The following is a 23,471-nucleotide window of genomic DNA, read 5'->3' as shown; positions in this document are numbered from 1 at the left end:
AGGGAGGGGGGCGTCCACGTGTCTGCTGCGCATCTCTGCCTGTCGTTGCCTTGCTCAGTGTGTGTGAGGGGGCAGCAAGTCACCATCTGTGTTTTCCAATAAAAGAAAATGAAAATTGAAGCACATTAAAAATAGCTCAATTGGGATTCCGAGCGGGGCTCTGAGGCCTGCTGTGGCAGACGCCCAGCCTGCCTCCCCCTCCTCCCAGCCTGGCACCGACATCACCCAGAGTCATCTGAGGCGAACGTCTCCTGGTGGCGTATGGGAAGGGGCCAGGGTGCAGGCAGTGTCCCTGATGGCACCAGGGGCTGCTGGGGACCCCCAATTCCAGTTTCCCAGCTCCCAGCAGCTGGTGTCCCACCAGAGACAGGAGAAAATGGAATTGGGGCCATATGCTGGGCAGACTCCAGACACCCTCCACTCCTCAGGGCCGCAGGACCCTCAGCTGGAACCTCTACCCACTAAGAATGGCTCAGGGACACCCTGTGGCAGAAAGGAAGGTAGCCTCTTCTGGGGGCCTGGAAACCAGGTTCCCAGGCCACCTTTTCACTGAATCCCTGTGCCTTGAGCAAGCCAGGAACCCCTCTGGGTCCATTTCCTCCTCTGTCCAATGAGGATCTTGGTAGGGGCCAAGGGGTGGTGTGTGAGTGGGCTTCTGAGACTCCTGTCTCCAGCAAGGCTCCTTCCTGGCTTCATGACCTGGGGATGCCCCTTCCCCTCACTGAATCCCAGTGACCTAGTTGGAAATGAGGATGATTTAGGAGTTTCCTGTAGGGGATGTGTCAGAGGACAAAAGGAGACATCAGCAAGCACTTAGCTTGGTGCCTGGCATGGGCAGGGACTTGACCAATGGCCACTATTGTAATCCTTCTCATTATCATGATTTTCTGTGAAATGGGAGTGTGATGGCCCCACACCGTAGAAGGCCTGGGTGAACTCTGCGCTGGCTGCAGTGGCTCATCACGAGGAAGGCTGGCATTCACCCAGGAGTGCTGGTGCCCAGTGATTCCCAGCATCTCTTCCTCCCTCATGGGTCCAGCTCTCTACAGCAGCATCTAGTGCCTATGACCAGCCACCACGCAGACCCTCAGTGAGGCAGACAAGGGGGCACGATTCCTACCTCGAGGCTCAGAGAGTGCTGGGCAGAGAGCAGCCCTGGATCCACACAGCTAGGCCCACGTAGGGGTTCCCTGCCAGGATCTGAGTGGTCTGAGAGTGGACAGGACATCCATGGAGGACCTGAGCTGCCTGGGTCTGGGCCTGTGCGAGCAGAACCTGGGCTACATCCTGCGGGATGGCCTTGGGCAGGTTGCTTCACTTCTCTGGGCCTCAATTTCTTCATCTATAAAATGGGGCTGATAACAGTTCCTGTCTCATTGGGCTTTGGGAAGATGAGTCCTGGGCAGGGTCTGGTAGGTGGAAAACACTAAATCCATGGTGCCCCTGAGAGCACCAGCCCACCCCCACCTGCAATCCCATCCCTCCAGGACAGAAACTTGCTGGGCCCACCAGGGACCAGTCACACAGGACCAGCACCTGCCCTGCCTCAGCTCCAAGCCTCTCCTGGACAGGCACACGGTGGAGGTGGGGTGGCTCCCCTCAACCATAGATGTCAACTAAAGTGGCCAGGCCCCCCCCACCCCCGCCACTTCAAATGCCCTTCAGCAGAGGGTCTGGGTGGTTTCTCAGAGGCAAGGAGTGAGTGTGTGGGGTTCATGGATCCAGCCATCACGGGGTGTGAGAGATGGCCACTTTCTCAACTGAGGATGGTCTGTTAGTTTCTTGTTGCTGCTATGACTAATTACCAAAGTCTTCGTGGTTTAAAACAAGACGCATTTATTGTTTTACAGCCCTGGAGGTTAGACGTCTGAAATGGGTTTCACTGGGCTGAAATGGCCAGCGGGGGGTGAAGGGCACACTACCTCCAGAAGCTCAGGAGGAGGATCCATGTCCTTGCCCTTTCTAGAGACTTCTAGAGGCTACCTGCATCCCAGAGCTTGTGGCTCCTTCATCCCCAAAGTGTGTCATTCCCACCTGGCTTCTGACATCACATCTCCTCTCTAACGCCAACCCTCCCACCCCCTCTTACGAGGACACTCATGATTACATTAGACCCACTTGGCTAATCCAGGATAATCCCCCCATCTCACGATTCCTAATCTCATCTCATTTGCAAAGTCTCTGTTGCTACGTAAGGCAACATTCCCAGATACTGGGGATTAGGAATGTGGGCATCTCTTGGGGGACATTATTCTGTCTCCCATAGATGAGAAAGCAAGTCTGCTCAGCCTTGCCCAGAGGGTGCTGGCTGATGTTGATAATAACAATATCATAACATCCGCTTATTGAGTGATTGCTTTGTGTTATAATTTGAGTGATAATGACCACAGTCAATATTTTACTGAGTACTTACTATAGCCAGGCTCTGGGCTAAGAACTTAACATGCATGATCTTGTCACAGCCACCTGCGAGGCAGGTACTAATCTTGTTCCTATCCCACAGCTCAGAAAGGGAAGCTCGAGACTTGCCCTGGGGTAGTGGGTTAGGAAGTGGGGTTCAAATGTAAATGACTCTGCCGGGCTTGGTGGCTCATGCCTGTAATCCCAGCACTTTGGGAGGCCGAGCCAGGCGGATCATTTGAGGCCAGGAGTTCGAAACCAGCCTGGCCAACATGGTGAAACCCCGTCTCTACTAAAAATACGAAAATTACCTGGGTGTGGTGGCTCGCACCTATAATCCCAGATGTTCAGGAGGCTGAGGCAGGAGAATCTCTTGAACCAGGGAGGCGGAGTTTGCAGAAAGCCGAGATTGCGCCACTGCACTCCAGCCTGGGCAACTCTCAAAAAAAAAAAAAAATCTAAATGACTGCTGAGGCCACTCTCTCAGACCCTGGGATGTGCCGCTGGATAGGCCATTAGGCCATTTCCCTGGTGTTTGGACCTAACACCTGGGTTCTGCTGCCAGGTTCCCGCTCCCCTGCCCCTCGCTCCAGTGGCAGATACAAGAACTGCTTGATGGGGTTTCACCCTCGCCAGTTTGGGTTCCTCCAAGCAGGGGCTGCGGTTGGGGCAGATGCACGGGAGGCGCTCAGAGAGGGAGTGTTAAAATGGGAGGAGGGCAGAGGCTGGAGGACAGGCAGGGGTGCTGAGGGCTGCTTGTGGGAGAGCAGAGTGGGTGTCTGTCTGAGTCTAATTCTGTATCTGGGTGAGGGTGAGGAGCCGGACATTCTGGGAACCAATTCTGGCCACACCACTGAGTGTTTGACAGGGAGCCTTGGCCCAGAACTCTGAGGCTGTCTGTAGCATAGGGCCCCCACTGCCCTCTGCTCCTTGCAAAGCCTTTAGGGAGCACCAGTGTGTAGAAAACCCTGAGTCTAGCCGGGTGCAGTGGTTGACACCTGTAATCCCAACACTTTAGGGGGCTGAGACGGAAGGATCACTTGAGGTCAGGAGTTCGAGACCAGCCTGGCCAACATGGCGAAACCCCATCTGTACTAAAAATACAAAAATTAGCCAGGCATGGTGGCGGGCATCTGTAATCCCAGCTACTCAGGAGGCTAAGGCAGGAGAATCACTTGAACCCTGGAGGCGGAGGTTGCAGTGAGCCAAGATGGCGCCACTGCACTCCGGCCTGGGTGACAGAGAGAGACCCTGTCTCAAAAAACAAAAACAACAAAAAAAAAACATTGAGTTTATCCCGTGAGCACCGGCATTCTCCTTTGCTGGAACCCTGGGGCCCTTCCCCAGTTCTGTCTTTCCACCTCTCCACGAGCTTTCCGTCACTCTGAGTCTTAGGCCCCACACATTGCTACCTCACCATGGGATCTTGGACCAACCCCCAGGCTGCCTCAGTCTTTCCGTCTCTGCATTGGGTGCAGAGATTGCTGCATGCCAGCAATCCCTAAGGCCTCAGCTCATGATGTGACCCCTTGACAACCTTTGTGGGACTGACAAGGAACCTCCCCACCCTGGGAACCCGCCACTGGCCAGTTCTGCTCCCTGGGGTGGGGGCAGAGGGGACAGAAGCCAGGTACAGGAAGAGGGCCTCCTGCAGGAGCATGTGTCTTCCCTGCTCCTTCAGTTGGAGGCTCAGGGAGGATTCCTTAGACATTCCCTGTTCGCGGCATCCTCCTCCATCAGGGTCTTCCTGCCTCCCCGGAGAGCTCAGCTGTAGCCAGTGGGAAATGGGACAGATAATTGCAAGTTTAAATAAGGCCAAGTGAACACTCCCTCCCAGGCCCAGCACAGGGGACTCTCTGAGCTTTGAAGGGAGGCAGCCGGGAGGAAGCCTCAAATGGCACTCAGAGTCCCAGCACTACCACTGCCTCCCTGGTGACCCCAGGCAAGTCACAGCCCCTCTCTGAACCTCAGTTTCCTCATCTGTGAAATGGGGACCACATGGCATCACCTGTGAAAAGTGGCTAGCACAGTGCCTGGTACATTGAGCACCTAGTAGGTACTCAATAGCTGGAAATGAGGATTATGATTATTATCCCTGTTCAAATGCAGCGTCCCGCTCATCCCACACCACTCCAGAGGTTTCTTTGGGAGCTGTTCTCAGTCGTGTTGGCCTCTAGGTGAATGAGGGGCAATGATGATTGTGGTACTAGCCTCCCCTGAGCTAGGCTGACTGTGCCAGGCCTTGTGCAAAGGGCGTTGTGTCCATACCTATGAGTAGGTGTTATTTACTATTCCCATTTCCCAGATGAGGTCACTGAGGCTGCAGTCCTATGGTGGTTGGGGGGAGGAGAGGGCTAGCAGGGAAGGAGTTGGGAGCCCATCAGCCCATCAGCCCACCACACACCCCATCAGAGAAGCATCCTGTCCCAGTGGGATGTGAGCCAGCGTGGTGAGATGCTTGAGGTTCCGGGTCCAATTTGCCCTTTATAGGAAAAAATTTCTGAGCCTGCTCCCAGCATCAGTAGGTCTGACTGGGCTGCCCCAGGCTGCTGCCATCACCACCAATACAGAATTCCTGGTGAGAAGGAACCCCAGTGTGGGGCTGCGGAGCTGATGAACTGACTGGGCAGGGCACTGGGCCCAGCTGTGGCCTGTGGTCCTGTGGCCTCCGGCTCTCATGTGAACCAGCGGAGTGGCACAGCCAGCAGCTTGGGAGGCTTCTGTTTGGCTCAGGAACAAGGCCGGGTCTGCCATGTTTGTGGGCTTAGCACAAGGCCATCTGACATAGCCTCTCCTTGTGCCTCAGGGAAGCTGTCTCCAGGTCACACTGGGCACCAATGGCCTTCATCCTCCACTTAGCAGCCCAGCATTGCAGGGCCTCAGGCCCAGTCCAAAACCAGACTAGGAAAGGGCATCAGACACACTCTGGAGGGCAAATTGGAGCCCAGAGAAGGGGCGTCTAACTCAAGCTGGGGAAGTGGGGGGTGGTCTGATTCCATGCTGCCACCTGAGCCCTTCCCGACGCCACTACCTGCATCAGCTCTCACCTGAGACTTTCAACTCCCAAAAGGCTCCTTGGGATCATGAAAGGATTTTGGGTCACACAGCCCAGAAATCAAAGCCTGCCTCCCTCACCAACTTGCAGCCAACTTGCAGGGATCTTGCCTGCTTACTTGTTCTCCCTGTGCCTTGGTTTACTTATCTGCAAAATGGGAGCAATGATCCATCCCTTGAAGGGTTTTGGAAAGCTTAGAGGAGCTCAGGTGCTATGCTGGGTGTCCATTGCATGGGACAGTGCCTGGCAGGTCGTAGGTGCTCAGTAAATGGTAGCTATGATGATAGAGATGCTAGGGGTGGAAGTAGCATTCCCTCACCTCCTGGTCCATGTCCTCCTTCCCACCACTGGCCCAGGGTGCCCCTCTTCCCCCTGTGTCTTCTCCACCTCGAAGGCTCTCTTGATTTCGAGCCCTGCTCCATGTCAAGGGCCCCACCAGCCCATTCCAGAAGCTGGCTCTTTAGCTGGCATTGCCTCTCAGGGTACCAGTGGGAAATGGTGGGAAAGCAATGGTCACTAATGATGAAGACATGGAGGCTCTGGTGAAGATGGTGATGGGAAATCACTGAGCAGCTTTCCTGAGAAACATCGACATGCGAGAAAATGTCCCAGCAGAGCCGTGACTGCTTAACTGCCTGAGATGCCAGGTGTGGTTGGCAAGAGAGCCCAGGGAGTCACACTGAGCAGAGATGGCACCCTGGGGTGTTCTGTCACTGCATCCACACTGCCAAGGGCTGCGGAGGCAGTCCTGGAGCCAAGCGTTACTGTGGGAGGGATGCAGGCATTCTGGAAACGTCTCCTCCGAGGCAGCAGCCTCTCTCAGAAAGAGCGAGGGCTTTGGAGCCATCAGACCTAAAGTGGAATCTCTTCTCTGATCCTGACCAGCTGTGTGGCCTGGAGAAGCCCTCCATACCTTTCTGATCCTACAGTTTCCTCATCTGTAACATGGATCCTTTACACAAGAGAACACAGCAACAGCTGTCAGGCCACTTCTTCTGTGGTCCTCTGCTGTCTTAGGGATGAAGTCTTAGTCCTTCAACCTGGTATTCAAGACTCTTTGTGAGGCCAGGCACAGTGGCTCACACCTGTAATCCCAGCACTTTGGGAGGCCGAGGTGGGAGGATCACATGAGACCAAGAGTTCAAGACCAGCATGGGCAACATAGCTAGACCCCAGTCTCTACTAAATAAATAAATAAGCAAGCAAGCAGGGCATGGTGATCACACGTGTAGTCCCAGCTTCTCAGGAGGCTGAGGTGGGAGGATCAGTTGAGCCCTGGAGGTTGAGGCTGCAGTGAGTCATGCTGCCACTGCACTCTGGCCTAGGTAACAGAGAGAGATCCTGTCTCCATTAAAAAAAAAAAAAAAAAAAAAAAGACTCTTTGTGGTGTCTGGAGTTCTCTTTCTCCTAGGCCTTCCTTCTCCCTCCTGCAGGTTCTTGAAGGGGCCCTGATCATTCTCTCCTCCCGGCCTTTGTACAAGCTGTTCTTTCTGCCCGAGACACCTTTTCCCCTTCTCCTGGTGCTTCCTCTTTCCCTCCTCCTTTTGCCTTGCTGTCTCCTACTCAATTTGGGGTTCAAGCCAGTTGCCACTCACTTCGGAAGTCTCCTCTAACCTCCAGGCAGGGTTAGGATTCCTCCTTTGCTGTGGGATCCCCCTTATAGACTGGGACCCCTTATGTCTGGGATCCCCCTTACAGACTGTAGGACAGGGGACCGTGGTAGGGGTGAGGCTGAACCTGGTTTAAGTTACCATTCACTGGCCCCTCTTTGGGGTGGGATGGGCCCCAGCCATGTCCATATCCATAATGTGATATGGACAACAGATTCACAGGCCAGATGGGGTCCTCGTGAAGCAGGCTATCTGAATGCAAAGGGAAGCCAGGTTCCAGGGCCACAGAACAGAGCCCAGGATTCCAGACTCAGCAAGGGCCCAATCCACAGGTAGAATGTGGAGCTTGGAAAGTGCTTGGGAACTAGTGGCAGGAGCCAAACAGGGCTTAGGGTTTGCTCCAAATCAGTAAATTTCTTTAAGTCAGTGATAGTGTCTATTTTTGATTCTCCAACACTTTTTTCTTTTTCTTTTTTGAGACAGAGTCTCATTCACTCTGTCACCTAGGCTGGAATGCAGTGGCGAGATCTCAGCTCACTGCAACCTCTGCCTCCTGGGTTCAAGTTGATTCTCGTGCCTCAATCTCCCAAGTAGCTGGGATTACAGACATGCACCACCACACCCAGCTAATTTTTGTATTTTTAGTAGAGACAGGGTTTTGTCATGTTATTCAGGGTGGTCTGGAACTCCTGAGCTCCAGCGATTCACCCACCTCAGCCTCCCAAAGTGCTGGGATTACAGGCGTGAGCCACCACGTAGAGCCTGATTCTCCAGTACTCAGCATGGGCCTGGCACATAGTAGGTGTTCAACATATGCAGGCTGGCTGGATGGGAGGAGTGGATAGCAGATGTATAGATGTATAAATGAGTGATGTGAATGGATGGACAGGTAAATGAATGGGCGAGTGGATAGATGAATGGAAAGAAGAGAGGTAGGGAGGGAGGTTGCTTCAGAGGAAGGGAAAAAACCGAAGTGGGATGCTGGGCTTAGGGGTGAGTGGATAAATTGGTGGTGTAAGGATAGACAGATGAATGTGGTAAATGAGAAAATGAGTAGATGAATAGATAGATGGGTGAGTGGAAGGCAAGATGGCAGAATGACTTCATAAATAGCTGCTTGGATTGGGTGATTCGACGAATAGATGGATGGATGGATAGGTGAGTGTGTGGGTGGGTGGAATGTTGGGTAAGTGAATGGATGGGTACACGGGCGGGCAGATGGATAAGCGTATAGATGTGTGCAGATGGGTAAATAGGTAGGTGGGTGAGTGAGCAGATGTCAAGATAGTTTATGGATGATTGCAAGGATTGGATGGTTGGAAAGATAGATGGATGAGTGGGCGTATGGGTCAATGGGTGAATGAATAAACAGTAAATTTCATGTAGCTAAATGCCTGACACCCTGCCCAGAAGCAGAGGGGTGGTCTGGGTTCTTGGATTTGAGTTAATTGTCCTTCACTGGGGGAAACCAGTGCCAATTAGGCAAATACATCAAGTCCCAGCAGGTCCTGCAGCAGGCTTGCTAATTGACTCCAACCCAAGAGACCCCAGCTTGGACTTACAGTGGCCTGTGTCTTATTGATTTGTAATTTACACTCCATTCACATTCAGAGGGATTTGAGGTGACTTATAAGATTAAACCTGCATGCAACAGGACAGTTAGAAATAAAGTGAGACAGCTAAGAGGCCACATAGCAAAGTGATTAAAAGAGTACCTGGTTCAGCTCCTGGATCTGCTGTGTACTCGCTGTGTGATGTTGGGCAGGTTACTTAACCTCTCTGAAGGTTATTTCCCCCATCTGCAGGAAGGAAGGGATGAAGGGAGGTTGGTTCAGTAGGAATATGAATGGATACATATGTGAGATACTAGTGGATGAACAGGTGGTAGAATACTGGGTGAGTGGAGTGGGACAGATGGATGGGGTGACAGGGTGGGTAGGTGGATGGATAGATGGGTGGGTGGGTAAGTGGGGACAATAATCAATTATCGCATGAGGCATTGTGAGCATCAAAACAGATAATATGTGTGACAGCTCAGCGCAGTAAGTACTTTGAATTATCTACTATGTGGAGCCATCTTGATACCAGCGACTGCATTTCCTGGAGGAACAGCTCAGACACCCAGACTGATGATGTCAGCAGGAAAGAGCATTTAAGGTCTGGGTGGGCCTGGGTGATCAGGAGTAAGGTGGTTTTAATAGAGAGGCTGGTGGCTACCACAGTGAACCAGACTTGGCCCTGCCTACAAGGCACTTAGAGTCCAGTTGAGGGACAGATGAGTAAAAGAAAGTTGCAGGACAAGGTGACAAGTATAATGATGGGAGACACATATAGGACTCTGGGAGCCCCAACGCCAGGGTCATCAGGGAAGCCTTCTCAGAGGAGAAGACATTTGAGATGGGTCTTAATGAACATGTCTGAGTGTCCTAGGCAGGCCAGGAGGGCGAGGGACATGGCAGGGAGAAGGAACAGCACCTCGAGTGCCAACTGTGGAGTGAGGCTGTGTCCAGTGGGCAGAGGGGAGATGCACACAACTTAGAACCACTCAGAAGGGGTGCAGCTATAAGCAACTGGGGTCCCCAGGCCCCCTGCCTTCATTAGCCAGCCTGAGGGTATCTCAGCTCTGCCGCGTCTTGCAAGTGACTGCCTCTCTGAGCTTTCCTCCCCTCTTCTGTAAAATGGCCCTGACGATTGGTCCTCCCTCAGTGGGTCCCGTTAGGATCTCAGGAGATGAGTATTAACGTGGCAGGCATTGTGCCATGCACACGGTAGCTGCCCAGTAATGCCAGCTGCCATGATGATACTTCTTTACCTGCTGAATAGATGTGAAAACTGTGGGTTCATTTAAGTAAAAAGGCTTTAAAAATTAAAAAATCACTGGGCAAATGCTGGCTGTGAGATGCAGCCTGGTATGTCGGGAAGGCTTGAGGGCGACTGGCCTGGGTTCAGTTTCTGATTTACTATGTGGCCTTGGTCAAGTCACCTAAAATGGGACCAGTAGCAGGCGTCCCTCAGGGTTGTCATGGGAACTAAAGGAGCGCTTAATGTGTCCAGGGCTGTTCCCGTCCCTGCCTCCCTTCTTTCCCTTCCCCAGCAAGCCCTGGTGTTCATTTACCACCCACCCCACCCCCAGCAACCCCGTCCCAGACCCCCATCCATCATCCTGTCCTTTGCCGAGGTTAAGTGGGTCCCCAAGCAGCGAATCCAAACTCTCCCAAAGCCCTGGCTGCACAATGTGGCCTGCTGTTAGTGAGCAGCCAGGCTGGCCCGGAGGATTGGGTTTCAGCCGGGGCGGCCGGCGCTGGCGGGTGCCCAGGCCAGCGGCAGGCAGGCAGGGGACAGAGCAGAGGAGCTGGCGTCACAGGGACTCCTCCGCCTAGGCCTGAGAAAACAAGAGCAGGCTCCAAGCAGGCAACCGAGGCAGAGAAGGGCCTCTGAGTGGTGGGAGGACGAGAAGGGGTGTGTGCTATGAGAGTCCTCGGGCAGAAGGATTTTACATTAGCCGGGTTCTCTTTCCTCGAGACTGAGGGCTGAGCAGGGGGCCGAGGTAGAAAAACAACGTGCTGCTAGTTGGTAGATTTCACTTTAGAAAATCTGCATTCTTCTAGGAGCTAGTCGGGGGCTTCTCTGGCATCTCCACCTCTTGCCTTGCTTTGGGCCAGTGAACCCAAGGCCATCCTGGGCTCCCATTCTCATGATGTTTATAGAGGAGAGGGCTCAGGAAACTCAGTCAGGCTGGCCTGGGTTCAAATCTTAGCTTGGCTTCTTTCTGGCTATAGGACTTGGGGCAGATCTCTGAGCCTCTGCAGTCTCAGTTTCCTCATCTGTACAGTGGGATAAAGGTATGGGCTTTACAGGGCGTGCAGAGGGTTTAGCTCAGAGCCTGGCAACGACAGCACTGGTAGATGAAAGCAGTGATTCTTCCTTCCCTTTCCTGAGGCAGCATAGTCTAGTGGCTTCTGGGATCGGACCAAAGGGATCAAATTTTACCCTGCCCCTTACTGGCCTTGTGGCCTTTTGGAAGTCCTTGATCTCTCTGAGCCTTGGTTTCCCCATAAGTTTGCTCTGGGATGTAAATGAGACAATATCGATGGAGTGCCTGTCCCTAGGTGGCCTCCACCACCTTTCCCTATGGCTCTGTATGGTCCAGCCTTTGCATACTGTAAAAACCTTTGGCTCCCAATGCCTCCTTTGATCCTCAAAACAATGCAGTGAAGTATACAGAGCAAGGATTTTGTCATCTCCATTTTACAGATGAGGAAACAGAGGCTCAGAGAGGTGAAGTGACTCTTCCAAGCTTGTCAGTGTCCTTGTCTTCTCCTGGAATTTCTAACTTGGACCATGAAAAGAGTGCTGTGACCATGGACAGTCCGGGTCAGGCCTCCAGGCTGTGAATGGCATCTTACCAGGCCATGAGATCCCAGCCAGGCCTAGCTTCAGGCCACCTCAGCCCCACCAGCCCCAGACAGGGTGCAACAGGAATCGCTGGGAAGAGCCTGGGCTGGCATCTGCTGCATGGGTCTCACGCCAGGCTGATTTGCTGCCTAGGCTACAGGCCACTGGTCAGTCTGTAGGCGAAGACCCGTGGGTGCAGCTATGAGGTGTCTGTTCATCTTTAGCTTCAACCCTTCCCCCAGCTGGCCCCCAATTCTAGCCTAATTTCCTCTGCCAAGACCACTCTGTGACCCAGCGGTTCTCAGAGCAGACCACATCACTACCCTCTTCAAGAATCTTCCATAGCTCCCTGCTGCTTATGGGAGAAGACCCAACCTCCTTAGCCCCACATTTGAGAGGCCCTCCACATTCTGGCGCCTTGTCCTGTGCTACCATCTCCTTCTGTGAAGCATTTTGCTCCCACTACATGGGACGGACACTCCAGCATGGCGCAGTGGCTAAGGACATGGGCTTTGGTGCGAGACAGACTCGGCTCCATCACTTCCTGGCCATGGAAACCTTGAACAACCTCTCCAAACTTTGATTTCTCCATCTGTAAAGGGAGATCCTAAAGTACTTACTTCACAAATAGTTAACGATGAAATGGGATAATGAGTGCTAAGCGCTTGGCCTAGAGCCCACCGCTGAGAGCCAGTCATCAGTTTTACGATTGCCCAGCCTTCCCCGATGTCTTACACTTCTGTGCCTTTGATTCTGCTGGGCCCTGTATGTGGCGTGCCCTTCCCTCTCCTCCCAGCTCACATGCCACCTCCTCTGAGATGCCTTTCCAAATTTCCTGCTCAAAGCTACTCCCTTCTTCCTCTGGGTTTCCTGGCTCCTGGCCGGGACCAGCCGTCTCACTCCGCCTCTCCCTGCAGTAAGTTCACACGTCGGGCACTAGTCTGGGAGCTTTTTGAGGGAAGGGCCTGCTGATCTGCCTCTGTGTCTCCAGTGCCTGGCTCAGGGCCTGGCACACATCGGGTGGAGGAGATGTTCATTGAATGACCATGACTTTGTTACTTAACCCAGCCAGAGCAGGAGTCAGGACAGCTGCCAGGAAGAAGGAAGAAGGAGGCTTTGAGCTCAGTTTTGGAAGAGAAGTTAGCCAGGCTAACAAAGCAAGAAGGGCCAGGCGTTCCAGGCAGAAAAATCTAGAAAGGTCAAGTCACCAGTGTTCAGGGAGGTAAAGTGACTTCTGCAAGCAGGAGGAAATTTTGGATGGCTGGATACGAGAGACACGGAAGACGGTGGCTGGAAGGTAATTAGCTGGCCTGCTTGGCAGGGGCCTCGAGTACCTTGTTAAGAGCTAGGACTTGATCCTTCAGGCAGCAGGAGCTCTGAAGGGCGATCACACATGGACTTTAGGAACATCACCCAGCTGCTGTGTGGAGGTTGGATGCACGTGCTAGTGCCAGGCCTAGTTCTCAGTGTTGAGGGTACAGCGGTGAACAAGGTGGATGCAGACCTCCCCTACATGTGGGCCCTGGGAGACATCAGAAGAACAGGACTCACCTACATGGTGTCATTTAATTCTCACAATGACCCATTTTACAGATGTGGAAACTGAGGCCCAGAGAGCAGAACTGGCATTCCTGCAATTATACACTAGAGTGCCAGAGCCAAGATTCTGGCCTGGGCAGTCTATGTCCCACTCCCCTGCTGCCCTCCTCCTACCCCTTGCTATTCTCACACAGGCCCATGCAGAGAGAGAAGATAAATGCACACACACAAGCCCTGATGACTTTGTTGTTTTGTGTTGTCTGTTTTTTAAGGCTATGGCCATGGCATCTTAAAAATAACAGTTGTGAAAATAGATGGATGTGGGTTCCAGTCCTAGCCCTGCCTGTGTGCACTTATGCAGGTTGGTTCTCCTGTCTGGCCTCAGTTTCCTCGTCTGTGAAATGGGGTTAATAATAGTATATACTTCTGGAGGTTGCGCCTGAAATGGCATTTAGAGGGCCCTGGCCAGCGCTTGGCACGTATAGGTGCTTAATGAAAGTTTCTTCTTCATGACTTTGGAACACTCACATACTGTCATTAGTGCAGACAAACAGCATCTGTGGTCCTAGAGAATTATAGCCCACAAGGGGATCAGACAGAGCTGGCTAGGGGTGGATCGGAGAATAGGGGGCAACCACCCGCTCCAGCCTGAGAGCAGGCAGGCCTCCTGCAGCCACCTCCTTTCAGCCCAACGCTAACAACTTCAGTGTGTCTCCCCTTTAAGTTCAAATATTTCTGAAATGTACACTGCTCATTCACACATAGCCAGAGGGGCCATCGGGCCTCCCCAGCCCGGCAGTCAGGGCCTCCTGATTGCTTTCTTCTGTGCAGCCTCCAGGAAGGAGAGGGGGTGTGGGTACGGTAGGGATAGGGCCAAAGTCACTCCCATGGCTGGGCCCCTGTTTTCACATTGAGGAAGATGCTCTGGGCTGGTGGCCCTAGTTCCAGCTTTTGCCTGGATGCTAAGAATCTGTGTAGCCTCTTTCTTCATCTATCCATTGGGATTCTTTTAAATGGGCACTAAGAGCAGCCAAGGTCTGGGAACCGGACATTTCAATACGGTGGGAGGGCCTAAGGGCAGGTGAAACGGCAAAGTTGGCAGAGTGGGAAGTGGGTGGTACCAGCGAGGCTGGCAAGGATGTGGGGAGACAGGGATGATCCAGCAGAGGGGCCTCAGAGAGCTACTAACCGTTCATGGCCCTGTCCTGTGCTACCTGGGCAGCCCCTGCTGAACCCCTCCAGGCTCAGCTCTTAGCTCCCACCACTTCCAGCCCCACCCTTCAGCCAGCGCTTGATTCCCACAAACCCCGCTGTGGCTCAGCTCACCTCCTGGCCTTTGCCTCTGCTTCCCCTCTGCCTAGCGTGCCCCTCCCACTCCACATCAGTCACTCCCCACTCACCCAGTCTTTAAGCCTCCATGCAGGCGTCACGTTCTCCTGGAAGCCATCCCTAAATTTGGCATTTTCTTCCCCTCCTTCCATATTCATTTCCTGTAACCTGCAATAAACCATGCACATCCTCATTGTGATCTTAGCCACATAGTGTGGTGATTAATTATCTGTGTACAGTGACAACAGCTTCCCCTGCATGAGAGATTGTCACCGTCACAGTGGGGATGGAGATAGAAACATTTGCAGAGCTTCAGAGGCAGCTCGAGGGAGCCCAGCAGCTCCCAAAGTATGGGAAGTGAAATGATGTTCCGTACTTTGCAGACAAACATTTTTAATTGTAGTAGTCTGTGTTTATTTTCCTTCCTGTTATGGCAAGAGATATTGGTTTTCCATTTATAATCATGATTACGCTTTTTCCTCTTTAAGATGCATTTAAGAAAGAAAAGGAGTCAAGTGGAAGAAAAAGTAGTAACTAAATAATTGTACAGGTTGTAGTTGGAAATGGCTAAAGTCATTAATGTTGTCTGTATGAAAGGCTCAAGCCTGGGCAACCCTAGTGGAGCAGAACACTGGCGTATGCTCAAGCCTTGCAGATGGGGAGAGGAGGCCCGTGTGCCAAGCCCTGTGCTAGGTCTTAGGGATCCCAGGACCAGGACCCAGCACCACCTCTCAGGGGACCACAGAGCTTTGGGAGATGATAGCAAATAGGGGTAGTTACCACCCAGAATATCTTCAAGTGCCGGGATATCTCGAAGCACCCGTGGCTGCAGAGCTTTGGGGCAGAATGGATTTAAGAGGACTTGCTAGAGGAGGTGACCTGAGTTGAGACTTCCCAGATGAACATTAGGGCAGGCCAAGAAGATGTAGAGGTGAGAAGGTCAGAAGCAACAGTATGTGTGAGGTACAAGGGTGAGAAAACACCACAGTGTCTGTGCGGAGTGAGACGGCCAGTCTCTCCACCTACTCATAGCTAACTGGAGTGCAGCTCGAGGGTGGAATAGATGTGTGATCTTGGGCAAGTTCCTGAGGCTTTGGAAGCCTCAACTTTCTCATCTATGAAATGGGACAGTATCAAGTACCTCTTGGCATTGTTGTGAGAATGTTGGTGAGAGATTCTGGCTCCTAATAGGGTCTCAGCAGACGTGAGTTCTCTCCCTTTGTAGATTTTTGGGATTGGAGGGGAGACGTCTGGTGTGTTACAGGGTAGAAAAAGGATGTGATGGTGGTGGAAACAGAGCTTGGTTTCCTGAACCCACTAAGTTCTTGAGGCAATAACTATTAACTCCAGATTCCCCAGAGAACAGAATTTGACTTTTGTGCTTAGTTTGAGAGGAACAAAGAGGAAACTCAGGGCACCCCAGGGAAAGCAGCATCAGATGGACTGGGACGGGCTCCATGGAGGCTGTAGCCACGGAGCAAGAGACTGATGCTTGTCAGATGTTGGCAGGCATATCTGGGAGGTGGGGGAGGCCAGGCAGACTAAGTTGGAGCCTCTTGGGCCTGCCTTTGCTTTCAGGGGCACGTAATAAGCCCAAAGGAGGAAGCAGTATGTGCAGGCACTGGGTGGGCCAAAAAGCACTGCACACCATCTAAAAACAGCAGCTATTACTAAGTGAGGATCTACTTTGTGCTGGGCTCCAAGCTGCTATACTTCCAGACTCAGAAGGTATTTTGGCCATTTTCCAGGTGAGGAAACTGAGGCTTAACAAGAGGTAGAACAAATAAAGGTCCGTTTGTTTGTTTGTTTTGTTTTGTTTTGTTTTCTTAGACATAGTCTTGCTCTGTCGCCCAGGCTGGCGTGCAATGGTGCAATCTCAGCTCACTGCAACCTCTGCCTCCTGGGTTCAAGCAATTTTCATGCCTCAGCCTCCAGGGTAGCTGGGATTACAGGTGTGCATCACCATGCCTGACTAATTTTTGTATTTTTAGTAGAGACGGGGTTTGACCATGTTGGCCAGGCTGGTCTCGAACTCCTGACCTCAAGTGATCTGCCCGCCTCAAAAGGTCCATTTGTAATAGTCTGTGTTTATTTTCCTTCCTTTTATGGCAAGTGATATTGGTTACCAAGCAAGGAAGGGACAGAACTGGTGTTAGAATCCAGATCTCTGTTACCTCCAGAGCCCAGGTCTGTCTGCTCTGCTCATCTGCTCATTTGCCTTTTGTGCAGAGGTAGAGGGAGGTGTTAAAATTGAAAAGCAAAAGACCAGGTTGGGGAGAGAGCATGCTTGTGCTGCCTCCTGCCACAACCCAGAGGAGTGACAGGTTTCCCAGAGCCAGGCCTCCAGGCAAAGCCAGGAGTGGCACAGGAGAAGGGAGCAGAGGAGATGCTGGCCCTCTACCTCCTCCCAAGGGGATCTGCAAACTTCATGTCCTTTGCGTTCCCTTTGTGTCTGCAAACCAGCCAGCCCATTTACTTCCAGTCCTTCTGAGATCCTCCCACTGCTTTGGGCCACTGCTTTGGGCCAGGAGAGGTAGAAGACACAGGGGGACAGTGGGGCCCCCCACCCTAAGCTTCTTGGGAGCCCAGAGTATGAGCACCAACTTTTAGTGTGTGACTTTGGCAAGCCATTTGCCCTCCTTGAGCCCAAGTTTGCACCCGTACGATGAGGATGTCAGTTCCTGGCCCCTCCTTCTCTGGGCCATGGAATCCTCTAGTGTTTGGCCTCTGGGTCAGCCCAGGAATCTAGCCAAGGGATGGGGCCACCTGCTTGGCAGCCTTGCCTCCCCTGCCCGACCCTCTTCTTGTCCCAAGCAGAGTCTCTCCTCTGCCTTGTTTGACACAGCTCCCAGCAGCTGTTCCCTGGGCCCAGGCAGAGAGCCCGGCTTGGCGTGTCTCTGGCTGAGGCCGATGAGAGAAAACAGGTTAAAAGTTCAGCCCTTGTTCTCTCCAGGAAGAAAAATCTGTAGCATTCGGAGTGTGAAAAGGAACCCTTTTTTCAGCTCCAAAGCTGCATAATAGAACTTCCCTCCAATTTGCCATCAAAAAGATGCCCTTGGCACTGGCTCTACCGTCCCTGGCACCTTTACCCCACACCCCCTCCCTGTGCCAGCCCCCAGTGCAAAGGGACACAGTGACCACAGGCAGTCATGGGGATGCCAGTGCACAGGGACACAAGCCACAGGCAGTTGTGGGGACACTTCTGCATCCTCTCTTGTCAGCTCATGGGTCTGACTGGGGTCACCTCTGACCAAATGCTTCCTCCTGTCCCCACCCTTTATCCCCTCCACCCCTGCCATAGTTCAAGCCCTAATTATCTGCCATTTGGACCTTCTCAGCTGCCTAGACACTGGGCACACAGCCCCAGTCTCCTGGTCCTTGTCATTTAGCCCAGACCATCAAACTAATTGTTTCAAGTGTCTAAAAGTTTATAGGCTAGGAGGCAAGACACCTGCACTTCCCACTGTGTCACCAACTCCTATGTAATCTTTGGAAGCCCCTTCTCATCCCTGTTGCCCTGTCTCCGAAAGGAGGCGGTTGGGCTGGACCAGGGATAGCATCTCAAATGGTTCGTATTTGTTTCCTGGAACACTGTGGCAAGAAGCATCATGTGGCCACAGTATGGGGATTGATGAGTGATGCCTGCCCTGGGCACAGAATTGGAGCATGGCAGCAAGCATACCTCTCACCCACTCTCACTGAGCGAGGTGGTGTCACTGTGACCTTCTAGGTCTCTCCCCCTACTCTCTCATAGCTATTTATATTCACACCTCATCTCCACTACCAGACCAGGAACTGCTCCATGGTAAGGTCTTGCTAGCCACGGTTTTCTCTCTCAGGGCGCCCAGTGCAGTGCCTGGTACATAATGGGCATCAGGATATTTTGTTGAATGAACGCTTGAAAGGGGTCCATTTAAATTCATTCGGTGTATTGCAATTCCATTCAGAAAGTGTTTGGAAGCCAGGGAGGCAAGGAAGGGGTAGAGGACAGGGGTCCTGAACCTGACCTGGGGAGAATGGGGGTCTCTAGGGCCATGTGGCTCTTCTTCCCCCTAGGCCACGTGGCTTCCTGCAGCTGCTGGAATCGGGGGAGGCAAGTGGGGCCCAGGATGGTCCAGGTGCTGACATGTCTCCTGAACCCCCACAGGCCATGTGACAGTTGGCCCCTACTGGGTGCAGTGCTTGCTCTCAACACTTCTCCACTCCCGGGACCCTGTCCTGGGGGCAGAGTTGCCTGAGCCCTGGGGGAGGGGCCCCAGTGATAGGAACATGATGGAAGACTCCAGGTTTCTAGAGAAAGGGAGTGTGTCCTGACAAGATGTGTGTGCCAGAGGAGCAACGAGGGGAAACTGAGGGGTCTCAGCTGGGATACAAGTACAGCCCCTCTAAGGCCCAAGTTCCAGTTTTTGAGAGTTTGATGCAAGCTGAAAAGCAAACAGATCCCAGAGTTTGATGTAAAATATCAAGGGTTTAGTGGCAGACCCTCGGAAACCCATCCAGTAGACTCCAGGTTTAGTGGATGTAAGACCCTCCTCGTCCAGAAAAGGAAGGGAAGGACAGTACCTAGGTCAGTGAGACTAGACTGGCCTAGAGGTAGAGCCTGACTATGATGTAAGGGTGGACTTGGCCTGGAGGGGCGGGGCCTAGAGGAGTGGCATCAGATGATTGGCTAGGCTGGGGGGGTAGGCGGGATAATGGAGTAGAGAGGCGGAGTCTAAACCGAGGGCAGTCTGGAGAGTTAGAGTCAGATGACTGGGGCAATGGAAGTAGGCGGGGCTCTCAGTAAAGAAGGATGAGGGCCCGGCCGTGAGGGTCTGGCCGGGCGCGGTGGCTCACGCCTGTAATCCTAGCACTTTGGGAGGGCGAGGCGGGCGGATCAGGAGATCGAGACCGTCCTGGCTAACACGGTGAAACCGTGTCTCTACTAAAAATACAAAAAATTAGCCGGGCTTGGTTGGAGGCGCCTGTAGTCCCAGCTACTCGGGAGGCTGAGGCAGGAGAATGGCCTGAACGTGGGAGGCGGAGCTTGCAGTGAGCCGAGATAACGCCACTGCACTCCAGCCTGGGCGACAGAGCCAGACTCCGTCTAAAAAAAAAAAAAAAAAAAAAAAGAAGAAGGATGAGGGCCCAACAGAAAGATTGACAGCGCCTGGTAGGTGGGGCGGGGTGGTGACTCTTTGCTCTCCCCACAGAAACGCTAATGGACTCCACTACAGCGACCGCTGAGCTGGGCTGGATGGTGCATCCTCCATCAGGGGTGAGTCAGTGGTCCCCAAACCTTGCATTGGTCCCCAGGATCCCTCAAGCCCTACTGCAGGGCCCGAATGCCCCCTCATATTCTAACCCCTTTCCCCCTCTTCAGGGCCCAGAGCCAGGCCTCTCTCAGCCCCACCCTCCCAATCCCCTACCATTGATGGAGCCATGATCCCCTACCATTGATGGAGCCAGTTACCATGACAACAGGCTGGATGCTTTCAGCCTTTATCCCGTGGAATCCTTAGGGCAAGGCTGAGAAGTAGGTGCTCTCACTACCCCCGTTTTACAGATGAAGAAAGTGAACTGTCGTTTCCTGAGTACCCATTCTGTGTCAGATACTGTATTAAGTACCTTTATACACATCATCTCTGATCCCATGGAGAGGAATTATCTCCATTTTACAGATGAGAAAACTGAGGCTCAGAAAGGTGTAGCCACCTGCCCAGGGCCCTATAGATAATAAGTGAAGGGCTAAGGTTTGTATTCAGGACTATGACTGAGCTCTCTCTGCCTGCTTTCTGGGTCCCCATAACACAAAGCTCCCCCTCCTTTGGTTCTTATCATCCTAGGGTCTATGCTGTGAGCTCTCCAAGAGCAAAATCTGGCATAAGTTACAGACTGTGGGGTCAAATACTCCTGAAAATCTGTCTTAGCTCTGCCACTCACCACCTGTGTGATTTGGGGCACTTCCTTAATCTCTCTGAGCTTCAGTTTCTTCATCTATAAAATGGTGATGATGTTTTAGACCTCACAAGACTGTTGCGAGGTTTTCCTGCAAAGTGTCTAACACAATGCCTGGCATAGATTGGGCTCCCAGTCAAGAGTAGCTATAATCATCATCATCATTGTCATTGTCATGAAGTTGAATATTCATCCCTCATCCCCGCGGTCTCTGGACTCTATAACCCAGCCCTTCCCTTCCCCCCACCCCAGTTCCTCCGCTGGGACTCAGCTGCTGCCCCAGGGAACTGCATTCCCCCCACCCCCCAGGCCTGTGCTCTCAATAGGCAGGGCCCCAGGGTCAGGCCGCTTTCTGTGGCTCTTTCTTGTCACCAATTTTCCATCTGCGAAGGCGGCTGGGCCCACAGCCCCACCCTGCCAGTAATGAGGCCAGGCTGGGCTGCAGGGCCCCCGGACGCAATTATTTGGGGTGTTTAGGCTGCAGGGCCTCCGCATGTTAATTAGAGAGAGGGGAGAAAGGCAGAGTGCTCTAATTAAGTGTTCTAATTAAGTTCTGAAGAAGAGCAGCGGTTGTAACAAGGGGCTGACTTTGTCACATGGTGCCACCAAAAAGAAAAAAAAAAATTAATGCAATGTAGGGAGCTTCAGAGTCGCCATTGAAGAAGAGGCTGAGCCAGTCAGCTCCAGACCTGCCCTCCCCATGTGTACTCACCCTTCATCACACCTGACCCTCCCCAGGCTGCCAGCCCCTGCTCCACACGCACAGACTTGGCCCAGGGAATCTGAGTGGCACAGGATAAAGGACACCCACTTGAGGGTGACACCTCTTCCATCAGCTGCCACCCCCACAGTCACATTTGGCAACTGGAGGCCCAGGAGGGAGAAATGACTTGCCCAAGGCCACTCATCAAGTTAGTAGAGCTGGGACTAGAACCCAGGACTCCTGGGGCACACTTGGGGTCCTTGTGTTTCCAGGCAGCACAGGCAACCACACAAACAGCTCTGGGTCTGTGTGACCTGGGTCAAGTGACCTCACTTCTAGTCTCTACTCCCTCATCCTCTGTAAAAGGGGTCTAACCATACAGACCATGTGTGATAATCACACCAAAGAAATGAGATCCTGTTAGGGTGCCCATCCCCAGACATGGATGGGAGAGGGGACTCTGCTGTTGGGGCTCCTTTGGGTCTACCCCAGGTGAAGCCAGCCAACACCAAAGGGGACACGGGAGAAGGACAGGAGGGGTGGTTTCCCTCAGCAAGCTCTCAGTCCCACTGACACTGGCCCAAGAGGGCTGAGTGTACTGGGCACTCACGCAGGGAGATTGTTCCCGAAGGCCCTCGGGAAAGTTGGTGAATGCAAACAGCAGGCAGCCAGAGAGCCTGCTACAGAGGAGACCAGAGACGATGCCCCAGGAGGGCACAGAAGTGTGCAAAAGACTCAGCAGTGGGAAGGAGCCTGGTCCGCAAGTGTGAGGAGATAACCCGGGCCCTAGGCCCTTCCTGCCCCAACTTTCCACCACCTGGCCCAGCCCCTTGCAGCGGTGAGGCTTAGCATCTCTCTGCTGGGTTTGTGAGAGCCCAGGCTGCCCCAGTGAGGGTACAGGAGTACTCTCCCCAGGCAGGAAGGGTGGGCGGCCTCCCTCCAGGTACCCAAGAGGAAATGTTAGCAGCTGAAAGCCCCAGAGCAGAGCTGTTCTCATGGGGAAGGACCCTGTCTTCCCCATCATCCTAGGCGTTCATTGAGGATGAGGACTGTCTTCCTCCATCAGACTGAGAGTTCCCAAGGGCAAGGGCTGTCTCTCCCTGGTCAGACAGGGAGAGCTCCCCGAGGGCAGAGGTCCTGTCTCCTCCATCAGACTGGTAGCCCCCACAACCACAAAGCTATGTCTACTTTCATCAGAAGGAGCTCCCTAAGTGGGGAAGGGTTCTCCCTATTTTCCCCTTCCAGGTGGGAACTTCCTGGCCAGGGTCCCTGTCTCCTTTATCAGATTAGTGTACCCCTGACAGTAAGGGCAATGTCTCCCCTGTCAGCTAGCAGAATACCAAGAGCAGGATGTGTGCCTTTCCCACCTGATTGGCATGTCTGCCCCATCAGATTGGGAATTCTCTGATGTCTTCACCATTAGACTGGAGGATTCCCTAAGGCAGAATCTGTGTCTTCCACCTTAGACTGAGTGTGTGCTGGGGCTGAGCCCTTACCTCCCCACCTGACGAGCATTTTACCCACAGTGGGAAGAGGTGAGTGGCTACGATGAGAACATGAACACAATCCGCACGTACCAGGTGTGCAACGTGTTTGAGTCAAGCCAGAACAACTGGCTACGGACCAAGTTTATCCGGCGCCGTGGCGCCCACCGCATCCACGTGGAGATGAAGTTTTCGGTGCGTGACTGCAGCAGCATCCCCAGCGTGCCTGGCTCCTGCAAGGAGACCTTCAACCTCTATTACTATGAGGCTGACTTTGACTCGGCCACCAAGACCTTCCCCAACTGGATGGAGAATCCATGGGTGAAGGTGGATACCATTGCAGCCGACGAGAGCTTCTCCCAGGTGGACCTGGGTGGCCGCGTCATGAAAATCAACACCGAGGTGCGGAGCTTCGGACCTGTGTCCCGCAGCGGCTTCTACCTGGCCTTCCAGGACTATGGCGGCTGCATGTCCCTCATCGCCGTGCGTGTCTTCTACCGCAAGTGCCCCCGCATCATCCAGAATGGCGCCATCTTCCAGGAAACCCTGTCGGGGGCTGAGAGCACATCGCTGGTGGCTGCCCGGGGCAGCTGCATCGCCAATGCGGAAGAGGTGGATGTACCCATCAAGCTCTACTGTAACGGGGACGGCGAGTGGCTGGTGCCCATCGGGCGCTGCATGTGCAAAGCAGGCTTCGAGGCCGTTGAGAATGGCACCGTCTGCCGAGGTAAGGGCCAGGGTGGGACACGTGCCCCTGCAAATGCATAGAACTGGTCTTGGCTGCAGACTCGGGCTGCAGACCTGGGCCTGGCCTCTGAAGCTTAGAGCTGACCATGAGGCACTCTAGGGCCAGGGTTTCCAAACCAGCAACCATCGTTCAGCTTCTTAGAGGGAGGCACTTGAATATAGCACTTTCTGAAAACGATCAGCGCACATGCCGCAGGTGGTATACCAGATAATCTGGGTTGGCACAGGATAAAGGTTTTTTGTTTACATCATCATATGAGTATGTCAAGTGG

The 23,471-nt window shown here is 53.1% G+C and overlaps 1 protein-coding gene across 5 annotated transcripts in view; it reads left to right on the top strand.

Moving 5' to 3' along the window:
- The window catches only part of EPHB2 (EPH receptor B2), a 210,052-nt gene that overhangs the window by 51,297 nt on the left and 135,284 nt on the right, over window positions 1-23,471 (top strand). For 4 of the 5 annotated variants that reach the window (XM_063804398.1, XM_016956078.4, XM_016956067.4 and 1 more), the window contains exons 2-3: window positions 19,521-19,585; window positions 22,495-23,179. In XM_063804398.1, the coding sequence (XP_063660468.1) occupies window positions 19,521-19,585; window positions 22,495-23,179 (750 nt within the window). Of the gene's footprint in view, window positions 1-19,018; window positions 19,095-19,520; window positions 19,586-22,494; window positions 23,180-23,471 lie in introns of those variants that run through there. The other variant, XM_063804404.1, reaches the window with a different exon arrangement.

The sequence above is a fragment of the Pan troglodytes genome, chromosome 1 (genome assembly GCF_028858775.2).
Source record: "Pan troglodytes isolate AG18354 chromosome 1, NHGRI_mPanTro3-v2.0_pri, whole genome shotgun sequence".
NCBI classification, from domain to species: Eukaryota; Metazoa; Chordata; class Mammalia; order Primates; family Hominidae; genus Pan; species Pan troglodytes.
Note: the sequence above shows the minus strand (reverse complement) of the source record. Positions and strands in the feature narration are given on the sequence as shown.